At 45.3% G+C, this 14,798-nt stretch overlaps 1 protein-coding gene across 1 annotated transcript in view; it reads right to left on the bottom strand.

Moving 5' to 3' along the window:
* Positions 1-1,086: 1,086 nt before the first annotated feature.
* Positions 1,087-14,798, bottom strand: part of GABRE (gamma-aminobutyric acid type A receptor gamma3 subunit) — a 35,531-nt gene continuing 21,819 nt past the window's right edge. The window contains exons 4-9 of the mRNA NM_205245.2: positions 12,147-12,367; positions 11,466-11,548; positions 10,024-10,161; positions 8,387-8,539; positions 6,281-6,483; positions 1,087-5,193 (exon numbers count right to left, since the gene is read on the bottom strand). Of these exons, the coding sequence (NP_990576.1) occupies positions 4,894-5,193; positions 6,281-6,483; positions 8,387-8,539; positions 10,024-10,161; positions 11,466-11,548; positions 12,147-12,367 (1,098 nt within the window). The 3' untranslated portion in view covers positions 1,087-4,893. The remainder of the gene's footprint in view (positions 5,194-6,280; positions 6,484-8,386; positions 8,540-10,023; positions 10,162-11,465; positions 11,549-12,146; positions 12,368-14,798) is intronic.

The following is a 14,798-nucleotide window of genomic DNA, read 5'->3' as shown; positions in this document are numbered from 1 at the left end:
AGAAGCAGAAGTGCTTCTGTCACCCTTCCTGTGCTGTAGCACAGAGCTTGAAAAAATTTTGGCCATGCTCATTCTACTTAAATTCAATCTTCCCAGAGCCCATAAATCTGAGGCATTAGGAGGAAGACGTTATGAATATATTCTAGCAATATAAAAAGTAACGACTTAATATAGCTTTTTTCTCCCCCCTTCATTCACAATCTCATGTTTTTAACATTTTGGCAACTGTCAAATCTTGAAGGGATATAATGTGCGCTAGAGAGAGAGAAGAGAGATTTTCCCTTTCTAGGATGGTGTGAACTGAGCCTGCAGAGAGTTTCTCCCCTCCTTCTAGATTAGAGCTTAAGCCCAGAGGTGAATAATGACCACGTGTCTGCCTGCTGTGCTGTTCTAGGCTTGGGCAGAGACATAGCACGTTTCAACAGAAAGAGAAAAACATCTTATTTTATCAGTAACCTCCCTTTGTATGAGGAGTCTGTCATGAAGAGGAGAAAGAAACCCACACAAGAAGGGCCTTGAGCCATGGGACCCTCTGGCCCATGTGCTGGGGCAGCCCTGGGATGCGCTGGCAGCCCAGCCTTGCTTAGAAAGTAGCACAGTCCCTCACCACAATCCGAGTAAAAATAACAACACCTCCTGTTAGCAATCAAAAGGTAGGGAAAAAAAAAGGATAAAAAAGCGCATTAGAAGCACAATGATTTTATAGTTTGAGCACTGGCAGCAGCTCCGCGGCCTAATGGTTTCCATGACGATGGGGAGGCCCTGCTGCAGCCCTGCTCCACACGTGGGAGAAATGATCCTGGGAATGGCAAAACTCACACTGATGTATTGGGAAAACCCAGCCCAGGACCAGTGTGGGGCACGGAAGAAAAGTAGAAGGCCCCAGAGAAAAATTAAAGGAAGAGAGGTAATAATATAGTGGCATGAGAGGTGGCACGTATGGTCTGCGTCCTCATGGAGGCAGGGTCCCTCCCACAGCCTCCCTCCATGCTGTGGGTGAGGACATGTCTGCAGTGATATGTGTCCCCTGGGCAAGCTCATAAAGCCCAAATGAGATCTCTTACATGGTGTAGACAGACAGTGTTGTTGGAGACAGAGAGTCCATTCTGTTGTTTATTATCTATAATAAGTAGCATCCCAAAATCTCAATGAATGATCAAACCCTAGTGTACTAGGCTCTGTACAAATGCACAACAAGAGAGTCCCTGCCCTGAAGAGCTTACAGTCTAAAAATGGTCCCTTCTCTGGTATAATTTGGAGGGAAAGGAAAGAAATTGGAGACAGAGAAATGAGAAATCAACTTTTTTTTTCTGACTTGTTTCGTCTTCTAAACAAAAACCATCATACATAAATGCTGAGATCATCATTTTCAGTCCCCATCATTAGCCAGATGTTCTTGGGCTGTGTACCCTGGAGCGAGCTAGTCAGACTGGTGAAAAGGCAACAGCTGTCCCGGGCTGAAAGATGCTGCAATACGAAAAAGGCACTCCAGCTTGATGGCAGAAAGTACAGAATGCAGGGAAAGGCAGGTGGTTGAAGCAGTTTTGGGAAGGGAGCAGTGGGGCTTGGCTCCCCAAGCCTGCTCAAATAGGGCCACGAATTCAGGCTGCTGATGGTCTCTGTGCCCCACATTCCCTGCACCTGCTTTTAGGAAATGGAAGCTTTGCAAAGTAATTTCAAAAAAAAAAAAAAAAAAATCAAAAAAAAATCAAAAAAAAATCTGTCTTTTCTTGGCTTTCCTTTTTTGAGAAACTGTTGAAGCTTACCTAAAAACATACTTGAATTTGTGCATGCCTTTATTTATTGAGCTATTTGTGATGGGCACAGATTTCCCTATGCCAAAAAGCCCCCTCCCTCCTCCTTCCCCAGCCTAAGTAATCAGTTTCCTTGTGCTCCAGCCCACACTGGGCTATTTTCCTCCATCAAATCCTCCATCACTGGTTAAATAACTGAGGTGTTGGCTTTGTCTTTTTGTGTGTGTGTGTGTGTGTGTGAAATGTTATAATAATTCAAGTCTACTTTGCCCAAGTCCCTGTCATCCTCTTAGGTCACTTGTACACCGTGCTTCTCTCCCGAGTTACTTATTCTGTTAGAGGTCTAATTTCAACATGCTGCTGCTCTCAGGGCTGAAACCTTTACTCTGGTGTCTATGATGACCATCTTCATCCATCAAGGCTCCCAAGTGCTCTGAAGCTCCAGTGAGTTTCAGATATTTGGACTCTATTGGGCAAGTATGATAAATTTTCTTGTCCAGCAGTCCTGTCTTGGATGCTCCCCTTCCAGGTATTGCTGCCTGTGTTCACCACAGCCAACATTGTCTGCATACCTTTTATGCTACCATTCTGTTAACGATCATGCTTGGCATGGGCCCTGGCTTGCCACCAGGGTGTCCCCTCCCACACACACACTAGCAGCTGTCTTTGACATCTAGAGACATGCTTCACTCAGAGGCTGTCACGTGAGCCAATTTTTATCTAGGATGCTCTTTCCTGTTGAGATCACAGGTCCCTATCTAATTCAGCTCCCTGTCTGAGTACCGTTGAGTCATAGGAGCTTTTTCTACTGCTACATCTAATAGTACTTTGCTATCAGGAGCAGAACATCAACCTGCTTGGCTGGGAGTTGGCACTGTCACCCAGCAGCCCTCCTTGTCTGGAAGTTGTTTTGATTCTTTTCTTAGACTTCTCCCTCTCTGTGTGTCTCTCTCTAAAACATTAATTTCCTCTAATTAGAGCCTCCTTAACAATTCTTTTTCCCCTCTCCTCAGTTAATTTCCTCTAATTAGAACCTCCTTAATAATTCTTTTGCTAAATCAATTTCCTTAGTTAGAACCACCCGCCATAATTTCTTTCCATCCTTTCAGAAGCTGTCGGAGTAGCTAAGCAAATTATGCTTCTGGGTAACCTTTATCTCTTACTTGGTATTTTAAAAGAACTGTAACAGGTTAGACAGGCACAATTTCCCCTTCCAGAGCTATGCTGGTCTGACCCCATTAGGTTATACTTAGCTGAGTGTTGTACTATTGTATACTTAATTAGGCACTCTAGCTGTTCCTCTGGAACCAAGGTAAAGCTGTATTTATGAATGAATTAAACATGACACTTCATTATTCAGATCAGATTTAACAGTGTCAAAATCCATCTTTAAACCAGATCAAATTGCTCTCTAAGAATATATAAAACCTCCTGCCCATTAGCTGTCTGAAAAGCCAACCATTCCTAACTTTTCTCTGCAATCATGCCAGCTTTCTTTTCTCATGATGAGCCTTTTAAGTAGCAATTTGTCTAATACACACTGTTCTTAAAAAGATTGGTTTTGTTTGTAATTTACAGAGTAAGCAAATATTAATGGCACACTGCCTTTCACAGTCATGCTGTGGTCCACCTCAGGAGCTGGTATAAATGGGGAGACAGCTGATTTACGCTGTATAGACCTTGGACCTGAATTTGCCTTTCTACATTATGTTGTTTCTTTCCAGTTGAGACTATATTTTGCATTTCTCTAGCCCTTTTCTGTAGGGCTGTTGAAGAATCCCACTGCAGTGGACAGGGTCCTGCAAAGCAACCATCTCTGTATCTGATCTGCAAGAGAGCTACCAAGGAGCATTTGCTCCCTTTCTTCATTTCGGGAAGGAAAGAGGTAGGGATTAGTGACACGTGGAAGGATTCGTTCAGTTTTAATGAAGTCTGTTTTCTAATTCAAATATTAATTAAAAAAAAAAAAAAAAAGAAGAAGGAAGGAAACATCTGGGCTGCAGGAACTTGCTCTCTCCACTACCAAGAAGTGCAGCACTTGTAGCTGATAGTGTTCCTTTCTCTAATACCCATTTTTCAAGTAAGCATCTACTACTATGCATAGATCTGATGGTTTCAGTAGGTGTCCTTGTAAATGAGAGCACTACCCTGCTACCACGTATGATAGAATAGGGCCCCGATCACATGAGACTAGCCAAAGACATCTACTGCTCTATGGATTCATGGGACTGCTTCTAGTCTTCATAGCACAAGGACTTTTCTACCTGTTTTGGCTATGCTCAATGTAAGCTGTGTTTACTGCTTAAAGTCTTGATCATAAATTGAGTACCAACACAAGCCCTGAAAAGCCTGCTCCAGTAAAGCAGATGGGCCTTCCAAAACTTGTGAGGTGCTTTTCACCACCACCTGAAGAAAAATGCCTCCCTGGGTGAGTGCCTTGGATGCCACTTGGTACAACAAGCGAAGTGATGCATTAGGAATGCTCCACAGATATCCTGCAAGGAGCTGGTGGAGGCTTGTGGCTACTCCATTCTTGTCTGTGCCACTCTCAGTTTTTTGGGCAGGTTCAAAACATTCCAGTCAAGCGCAGCTACTGTGGGAAACCTGTACTATCACCTTCTTTCACCATTCTTTCTTTCTGACCTTTCCAAGCCTTCAGCGCTCCACAAAGTCTATTCTGGTGTAGGTGGTACAGAAGTTGTAAAATACATTTTATTTTCTTTGCAGACTTAGTAACTACACAGAATGCTCCATTTGCAATCACTTCGCATGGAATTTTGGGGTAGGTATGCATGGAAAAGTGAAGCATTAAGGTCTTTGTTCTTGACAAAATCCCTAATGTTTTAGATGTGAATAGGAATTTTTGAGGCAATCTTACAAGGAGCCAAATGCTGGTGGTGCTGGAGATAGGGTTTTGTGGAAGGGAAGATTCTCTAAAAAGATAGGTTTGGAAGTTTAAAAAAAAAGCAAACAAACAAAAAAAACTGTCTGGTTCTTCTTAGAAGAGATGAGAGTAGGAAGAAGTTTGGAATGTTCAGAGCGACAATCAACTAAACAGAAGAGACACTGTTCTCTCTATGCTCCTTGAAAAGTTCATCTTTTTGGCCTCCAGTCCATTCCAGCTGAGGATGAAGAATCGCTAGAGATAGAGATAGGCAATCCAGTAGACAATATTGAAGAGCAGGAAGGCAGTGGGAAAGAAGACACGGGAGTAGGAGTCCAGGCGGGAGATATGAATGCGGACCCTCCCCTCCCGCCACATCCCTGTCTGACAGTCCTCAATGCAGCAGAAGAACCTCTCACATTCCTTTCCTTCCAGGCACGGAGAGCCAGGGTCGTCATCTTCATCCTCCTCTATCTCTGGAGGCCAGTGCATGATGTTGTTGATGTTAATGTTGATAGCAGTAAAGGATGGCATCACCTGTGCACCAGCGGGTGGCTGTAATGAGGAAGGGTAAGTGGATTAAAAGAAAAGAAAATGCAAGAAAATGTGTTTTATACACCAAAAATTATCCACCTGTCAGTTGGTCAGTTCATAACAGGCACAGTTCAGCGGAGGGACATGACTGTTCATCTCCCTTCTCTGCATCTGATTGGCATACTGTGGAGACTTGGCAGTTACCTGCACGACTGAGAAGTTCCTTCCTGGCATCCTAGGGCACAGATATAGGCAGCAAAAATCTACTTGCTATGATTCCCCAACTTTGCCACAGTCAGCAAGTAGGGTGTTTGCTTTCCAGCTGTACTAGCCCCTTCCTTCATTCCCCTGAGCTCTGCTGTCTCTGAGGGCAGAGCACACAGTTCAGGTATGTGTTCTGGTTGCTGTCATCTGCTGGAGGATAGCTAGGGCAAGGCTGTTTGCAATTCTTAACCTCATGCCCCAGTAGAGGAGACATATCACCAACCTCATGGAAGAGCTCTCTCCATCTGTGCTGGGAAAGGAGAGTGGGAAGGTAGAGGTCTGTCTTTTTGTTTTCAGTTGTGTGTCGGCTCAGAGGCCTGTTTCATCTGATGTGTCAGATGTATCTGCGCTAAGCCTAGGCAGATCTCAAGAGGATTATGGCATCTCTGGGCTCGCTGTCTCCACACTCAGCAGATTTTCTGATGACAGACCACAAAAGACAGCGGGTCTCTGCATCTCTGTGACCTAAGATACTTATGTAATCCTTAAAGATTAAATCAGTAAAGACTGAAGAGCCTGGGTGTGGATTGCTCTATCGTAAAGTGGACATTTATGTTTAGTCATGTAAACTATACTGACAAGCTCTCCAGCAATTGAGCGCAGGGTTCCTGGCCCTGACAGAGACCTCCTTGTTTTATGGGAGTCTCGAGGGATTTTTCTGGTTGTGTCTGAATTTCAAGTGCTCTGACCCAGCACACAGATTGATTTGAGGACCTTATGAACAAAGTACACGTCAGGCACTCGACAATTTCAGCAGTTTCCAGTGCAGACTCAGGAGAGAGATTCCTAAAAGACCTGGAGTTCTAACAGTATGCAGCTCTGCTGGCTGGCTGCTTCCACCTACCAGTCTGGCTTTCCTGCTGCTGTGCTCCAGTGGCTTCTTGTTTCCCACCAGGTAGTTGAGTGTAGCATACTCCATGAGAGCTGCAAAGACGAAGATGAAGCACACAGACACAAAGAGGTCCATGGCTGTGATATAGGAAACACGTGGAAGGTGCTTGCGGGAGATGGTACTCAGCGTGGTCATTGTTAGCACAGTGGTGATACCTAAGAGGAAAAAGAGCTAGTTTGGGTAATGAAGAAAAGCACTTCTGTCTTCAGCATGCTCTCAGTCCCTCAAACACCTCAATTTCCCCTCTTTAGATGTCTGGCCCCTTTTTTTGCTCTGCTTAGCCAGGCTCTGGTCCTGCAGTAATTCTGACAACGCACCATGGAAAAAGAGCTGTCTGAAACCAGAACGTTGCACAGATCATCAACATGTATTGGTAAAGGAGCATGGAACTTGAACTCTATTTAAGGCTGCATGCAGAGTGCAATGGCTTGGATGCTAGGAAATAACTGCTAGGCAGCTGTCTTTGGGCAGGCAGTGGCTGAACTGTTCTCCCTTTGAGTATTTGTACCCAGGATAAAATTGGGCCAATGGCTCATCAACTGGATGGGAGACGGTAATGAATCTCTTGTGGCTCAGATGGGGCTTGGAATGGATTTCTAAGTAGCATTAGTGCTCACAAACCTGTTTTCAGAGATCAGGCATTAGGAACCAATACATGATCAGCTCCAAGAGTTGGTATTGTGCTCTCAGACACTGCTTTTAGGATGTGGAGGAAGCTGCAGCAATTTCAGCTGCTCCTCTCTCTAGCATTCATCTAAATCCACCTGTCTCACAGGTGCTCACCCCACTGGCTCTGGGTGGGAGCATAGCATGAGATTTTCCTATTTTCCTACTGCATTTGCATTAGCAACTGTGATGTGACTTCCCACATATTTGAAATGCCAATGGAACCGGTCCAGTTTACATCGCTTTAATGTAGGCCGATGGGCTTGAAATGTAGCGGGGATCATATGTATGAAGAATACATTACTCTTGATGTGCTGACATCCTTTGCTACAGCGAAGGCCTGCCTCCTGTGGGAGCCTGCCTCTGTTTTTTGAGACACTCACCACAGTGGTGTCCTTTTGCCTCTTGCTGTTCACTCCTTCCACAGCCATGGACTATGGTGTACCTTCACCTCCATTGGAAATGACACCCTCCTCCTTCTCCTGGCTCTATCCAGGCCTCTAAAGAAATTGATTTTGATAGAGAGGTGGGAAGGAATGTTCAGAATGGATGGATTCTGAATAGCCCTGCCTAATGCTGATGGCCTCGTGTCTCTTCTCACGCTGCAGAGGCCTGCAGGCAGGGCTGGGAATGCTATCTTCAATTAAAGGGAAAGTCAGTGGGGCTGGTTGGAGGGACAGCACTGGGAAGCTGAGCCTTCTGCAAAATACAGATGCAGCTGAAGTGCATTAAAGATTTGTAAAGCTCTCTCTAGCTCCTATCAGAGCAGGGTTCAATCAGCATGAGCTTTATTGTACCTCAGAGAGCCACTGCAGATTGCGGAGCAGATCTAAACAGTAGATCTGGTAGAACTGTTGCCATGCCCTGAGCTCCCACTATGGTGTGACTGACAAAGTCTGTACCTACCGAGCTTCCAGATCCTGCCAGAGTCTGAGATTCTATTTATACGGCCAAGCAACTTCGCTCATCACCCTACAATCCTGATGCCACTGGACCTACACTGAGCCCCTGAGAAGTGATGAGGTGATGTAGCAGGCATGCATGTGGCCGGAGATCTTCAGTCAGTGCTGCAGTGCCACAGTACACCCCTTTCCTCTCCCTTTTTCAGTATAAGAATACCACACTGTCAGCTTGAGAAGACTGTGTTCAGAACTCAGATCAAGAAGTCAGTCTTTTGCTATATTGAAGTAGTCCAGTAGTCCAGGCAAGCACAGTTAGATAGAAATTCAGCCGAGCCTGAGGACAATGCTATAAACAGAAAGATGGGTGGACTTCACTAAGCTGAATAATGCCTAAATGCTTTAGGAGCTTTCATACTCCGACACTTCCAGTCTGCTAGTGTTGCAGCAGTGATCAACAAGCAACATGTACGAAACAGCCCTTTTCTCTTACCGAGGGATGTCCTGGCTGGTGTAGAGTCTCTCTTGATCCAGAAGGAAACCCAGGACAGAACAACAGTCAGGATGCAGGGAATGTAGGTCTGAATGGCAAAATAACCCATACGTCTACTTAAGTCAAAGGAAACCGTCATCACCATGTACTCCCCTAGAAAAAAAGAAGTGAAGGAGACATTGGAATCATAACATGTAGCTTACTAAGGTACAGAAAGCTTCGGAATTTGAAGTGTTTCTGTTGCAGTTTACTAGTTGTTTTAAGTGCCCATCTGGCTGTTTTTGTGCCTGACATTGTGACTGCTCAGCTCACTAGCTTCACAGATAGCAGTGTGCCTCGTTGAGGTAGGCTTTGTGACTGGCTGGCATTAGGCTGGCTTGCTGTTTTAGCAGGTAGTGGGCTACGTGGCTACCTCCCTGGCAGGCTGGCTCTGTGGCTGACTTTCTGGCTTCATGACCAATTTTAGAGCTGATTTTGTGTTTGCCTAACTGGCCAGCTGCCTGGCCACGCACACTGAAAAGCATTCTGTTGGGGAAAGTTTCAGGGAAGAAACTCGGGAAAGTATTCATCTTCAGCTGATTGCTTCAAATGGTTTCTTTTCTATAGAAAGCTTTTTAGCTATAACAAGGCTACATGGCCTGACTTGTCAACTAACTACCTGAGCTGCAACAAAGGAGGTGTCCTTCAATCAGTTCTTAGATGCTGGTTCTACCCCTGGAAAAGGCATGTGGTGGTAGACATCCTAATTGTTCATTTGGCAACTCACAGCCGAAGTTCTTCCTCTTTTTCAGAGGCTTATAGTGAGGACTGAAAGAAAGCAAACTGACAACTCTAGGGTTAAGATGGAGCCTGCAAGCAATTACCAAGAAAGAGAATTACAAATGGCAAACTGGTGCATTCAAGACACTTTTATTGCACCACTCCTCATCCTGGTTTGTGCTGCTTTTCTATCCAAGTTACAGGCTGTCTGACAGCACTGGCAATAGTAGCTCTCTCCAGGGTGGGAGAAGCACTGCTTGAACTTTCTGCGTCAGCGGACTGAAAAATATGATCCACGCATATTTGACCGCATATTTGACAGCGATCCAAAGAGGCTTTCCTTGGTTGTCTGTGGGAAGGAAAGGGGATGTGAGGAGCTGAAGGGCCCCCATTTCTTTGTTACTTCACACATGCAGCATTGCTTCTGGCTCTTAAATTATATTTCAGGTGTTCAGCCTCATGCCACTTTAAAGAGGAAAGACCAAGACAGAATTGAAATCTGCAAGGTCTGATTTCTCCATGTGTGTTCTGATTATAGTCACCCAGGAATCTACATAGCATCCACATACTCCATCAAGAGGGAATCTGAACTCCATCTCTTCTTCCTCATAAACCTTTGATTAGGGTTACACACACAGCATTATCACCCTACAGTTCCTAAGTACCTGTGTTCTGGCCTACACTGCTTTGGCTTCACTGCACCTTTCATCTTCATTACTTCTCCTTTTAGCAAAAGTCCATCTTTCCTTTCTTAATGTTCCTCTAGCTGTACTGTTGTGATCTCCCCTTCCACCTACAGAGTTGTCTGGTGGCCTCTTTGCGTCTCACAAGGTCTCTGACCCACTGATGTTTCTGTGGGCTGTCTCCCTTTGCCTCACCTGCTCCAGTCCTGAGGACTTCCGAGGTGTTCCTCAGCCCCGTGAAGTCAAATTGGTAAAGCCTCCAGGTGCGCTGGTCAGAGACCTCAATGGAATAGCGTCTCCATCGATAGACAATCTCCTCACGTGGGTAGCCATCTGGGGAAAGGGGAAAGACATCAACAAAAGAGTACATGGTGTGCCTCCCTCTCATAGAAAAGTACTTGCATCATATTCTAGACCCTCTCTAAACATGAAGCTTTCAGGTAGATATTTCTGATGCCCTTGATTAGGTCACCTTAGGCGTCCCTGCATTCAATGGGTGTAGGGACTGTATCTCCCTTTGTTGACCAATTTCAGTCCTAGGGAAGGGAAAAGCAATGCTAGAAATGCAGGACTGCAGTGGTGGGAGTTAGATTTGAGTTGGTGCAGCAGGACTCCCCCAGCCTGAGGTCTTTAAAGGTTTCGGCATCCCTTGGCAGCATGCGGCCTTCACCAATCCTCACAGCTACTCTTCCCTCCCAGATATCAGTACACCAAGAATACAAAGCTGCCAACCCAGAAAGAAACATGGCTGTTCCTGCTCTGGGTCTCTGTACTTCTCACCCTGGGAGCTGATCTATGTATGGAGAAGAGGTTGTGTCTTCCACTGAGAAGGAGATCTGGCTCCAGCAGGCCGGAGCATGGCTTCTCCTGGTTCTGGCTTTCTTGGCAAAGAAACAAGCCTACTGTGAGGAAGAGACCTTGACACCTACAAGAAAGCTCCTCAGGGGAGGAAAGGAGCAAAGCTTGGCAGCTAAATCAAAGTGCGTTTCTAATTATCAAGTATGCATGGTGTGTACAGTTAATTAGCAAAGAATAAGGATGGCAAAAGATGAGGCAGTGGTATCTCCTCAGCTTGTTGCTTCCTTCTGAAGCAACTCAGAGCCGTGTGAGTTGCATCTCCTCTGTTGCAGGGGAAGAGGGAGAGGCCAAAACAGGACTACAATGACTAAATCAGATTTCCAACCAACACACGAGGACAGGAATCTCTCAGTGCAGAAAGGCAAAATTACTAATGGAGATACAGCATTTCTGTACCAATGGGCACAGAAAGTACCCAAAGCTGGAGTCTCCCTTACTCTGTCCCCTTGGAGAGCAGGAAGAGAATGAAGTTGCAAGGCAGAATATCTTGTTCAGGAAGTCAGAATGACCAGAAGGTCAGTGAAGTAAACATCTCCAACTGTCCACCCAGATTAAGAAGAAACTCAGAGGTGCTGTGAGTCTGTATCTGAATACCTCTTCTAAACCAAGATTGGGAGGATGCTCTAGGGAATGATGGGTAATGGCCTCCGAAGAGGAACACAGAAATCAGGTGGAAATGCAGATAAAAAAGGGAACAGGGTCTCCTTTAAAAAGAGTTTTACTGTGCTGAAGTTCCTCTACTTGCCTTCTAAAACTATTTTTAAAATATGGATACTCACAACTAGAAAAAACCAAAGGGCAGGAGTGAGTGTCCATTGGGAAATTCTGCAGCTGGAGCAGACATTCAGCCTCGATCGTCAGCCTGAGAGAGAAAGGGAGAGAGAGCGAGGCTGATGTTTTGTGCTAGTGAAGGTAGTTTGATTTCAACACCATAATGTGACAGAGGGGTTCTCGCTTCCTTAAAAGAGAGACACTAATTTGTTGAAGATCAGTCTGGTTGCAGGGACATTTCAAAACAGCAGCAAAACAAAGCATATGTTTGGATATTTTCAAAGTGAGGAAAAACATCTAATTTTCACATTCAACAAGCCTTTTTGTTTAGTGAGCTTTTCAGATTCATTTCTGAGAGCGGGAATTTATGGGGAAAAAGCACAGATGTTTATTATCAAATCAAAATGACTGGGCTGACCAACACAAAAATTAGAACAATTTTCATGTTGGAAACCATTTGTACTTCCGACTTCTGTCTCAGTACGATACAGAAAAATAGTTCAACATTTTGGGGGTAGCTCTTTTCTTAGGAAGAGGAGGCCCATTCTGCAACCAGTACTGCATGTCTGGGAATATCAGCACTGGGAACCATCTCCACTACTCTGTCCCAGAACAGCTGGAAAATGCTACCTTGACCATCTCCTTGCTTCCTCTCCTCAGCAGCCAGCTGTAGTAGCTTCTGCACGTACCTGAGTGTGTAGAGCACTTTTCCATCATTCCAAATGCGGAGGAGCTGATTTGGAGTGGTTATCCAGTGGGAATCAGCCCTCTTGGAGTTCCTAAAAAAGGTATCTGGGATCCAGATGCGGCTCACCATATTAGTGTTCAGTGTGAGGGCCTTCAAGGTGCTGTTGAAACGAAGACGCCGGTCGTACCATGTCTGAGCAAAGAAGATATCAATGGTGTACTCCTGTGAAAGAGAAAGAAGAATACACCTTTCTGAGAGGGATTGAGGCAAAGCAGAGCCATGTCCCCTGGTCTGGAGGCCACCGATTTGGAGCCACAGTCAGAACATTTACCTCTGGAGTTTGGGTGCCACTGTTTGTATCCACAGACAACCTTCCTAGCTTACTTCTGGCTCAGGGTCAGGACATCCACACCACATGTAGGAAGAGCCAAGCACTGTGCAGACACCGACTAAATCCAGTCCTAAGTTCAGCTACACATTTCAAACACAGGCAAGGAAAGCCGCTTGCCAGCTAACCAGAGAACACAAACAGACAGCTTTTTCTATTGTTTATCAGGACAAAGCCCAGCAGTGCTCTATACACCTAATTTGTACGTGTAGCCATAGTGGTGTTGTGCATTAACCCCGTGAAATACAGATCTCAGAGCGTAAATCATTTATATGAATAACTGAGACACTAAGGGTTCTTGGGCAGATACATTTTGCTGAAGATTAGAGAAGGAAGCTTGGGAAGAGCTGCTATGGATCCATCTCTTTTTTTTTTGGTGCAACTGGTTCAACATTTGTTTGGGTGTTTTGTAGACAGAAAACAGGGTTTCCAGCATAATGAGAACTTTTGGTTTTAGTGAGGGACGAGTATCCAGCTAACCCATAACTAGCACTTCTGGGAGGTAGCTCCTCTTCGGATTGGACTGGTACTTGTTCACATCATTAGTCCAGCATTCTGCTGCTTGCTGCTGCTGCTGCGAATCAATTTGCTCCTTACCCTTTTTTTCAGTCTGACGGAGAAGGTGCTAATTAGTGCCATGCAGGAACATGTCTGGCACTCAGTGGTAGTCTGAACCAGGCCCCCAGCCTGAATCCAGGTCCACCAGCCCATACTGATGGCTGTCACCTGCTCCTGACAGCTCCTCTTTGACTTGGTCTTTGCTCCCTTTCAGCGTTAAACAACCATGACCATGGAAGCATTGTTTCTTTCTCCTGTGGGCAAAGGAACAATGTCTGACTTTGCCATCTCTCCTCCTCCCTCTATTGATTTATCTCAGTATAATTTTTATAACTGTGGCATGTCCTCCCTCTGCTGCCCTCACTGCTTGTTCAGATCTCACTTCTCAAACCATGCCATTAAAATAAATGTGGTGCTCCTAGGGCACTCCCTCGGACATCATGTCCTGCCTGGAGGAGGCAGAGCAGGGCAGCACACAGCTCTCTGTTTCATTTTCCTCACCCTTGCTCCACTGTCAGCCAACTGGTAATGAATGATTGGTACCAAAAATGTCCCTTGCATAGGAATGAGATCATGAAAAAAGAGCATATGCCATCAGGTGGTCAATTCACTCTCTAGGCTGATCCTTCACCCTGGTTAGACAAGGGGATGAGCCAAGGTAATGAAAATGAGGTCCTAAAATAGCTCTAAATAGAAACAGATGCTGCACGTTAAGCTAAAGCAAGTTAAAAGTGATGGCATTGCCTCCACAGATTATTCAAAACAGACATGAGGAGGCACAGTGTTCCCTTTCAGAGTCTCAAAGCTTGGACAACAGCAGTCCTCAAAGCCAGGTGCACAAGCATGCCCACTGCCTGAACACAGGTGGTGGGGAAAGACCCCTCCAGCATCTGAATGCTCTAGATCACAACGGTTACTGCTAGGAAGTAGGGTATGTGGTGATGGAGGCATGGCTTATGCTGTTAAACAGTGAGATAGAGCTCACAGGCTGGCAAAGAAGCACTGGCACAGCACAGGCAAGACGAGAGTGAAAAAGCCCAAAAAAACAACACTAATGGGGAGGACTGACTTCGTTCTTTGTGGGGCCATTTCCTTTTCCTTGCCAACTGCTGGGGCCAAAATAACACAACACTTGACATTCATCACAAACTTCTGAAAGCCCTGTTTGAGTCACTACAAGCTTACGTTGCTCCTCCTCAGGAGGAGAAATAGAAGAAAGCAACAACAACAACAACAAAATGCAACGATATATCCAGGTTAGATGCCACCCATCAGTTCTACCACTGAGCTGGAAAATCCTGGGAGATCTCAACATAGGGTTGGCTGCTCAGGTCAGAGGCCCGGCTGTGAAGTTCACTATTTGGGTCTAGGACAACCAATGCAAAAGTTTCAGTATAGCTAAGGGTCAGACATCCCAGGGGTTTAGCACTTGCTGTCAAGCCCAGGCTTTCAGAAGGAATCAGCATTAAAGACCTCCTCTTGTGCCATTGACAGCCTCTGCAGAAAGTGTAGCACACAAGTCATTCAGCTCTTCTGAAAAATCAGAGCTGTTATTGTCACTGTCTTGTAGTTTGATCTAATTTCAGTGGCTCTTATTCATGAGGAATTGCTCACCAGCTGAGGTAAGTCCCTTGCCTTTAGATTGGGAGCCCATTGGGAAACATTGGTATTTACAAATGTGTTTCCATTCAGAATTATCGGAGGTAA

The sequence above is a fragment of the Gallus gallus genome, chromosome 4 (assembly GCF_016699485.2).
Source record: "Gallus gallus isolate bGalGal1 chromosome 4, bGalGal1.mat.broiler.GRCg7b, whole genome shotgun sequence".
NCBI classification, from domain to species: domain Eukaryota; kingdom Metazoa; phylum Chordata; class Aves; order Galliformes; family Phasianidae; genus Gallus; species Gallus gallus.
Note: the sequence above shows the minus strand (reverse complement) of the source record. Positions and strands in the feature narration are given on the sequence as shown.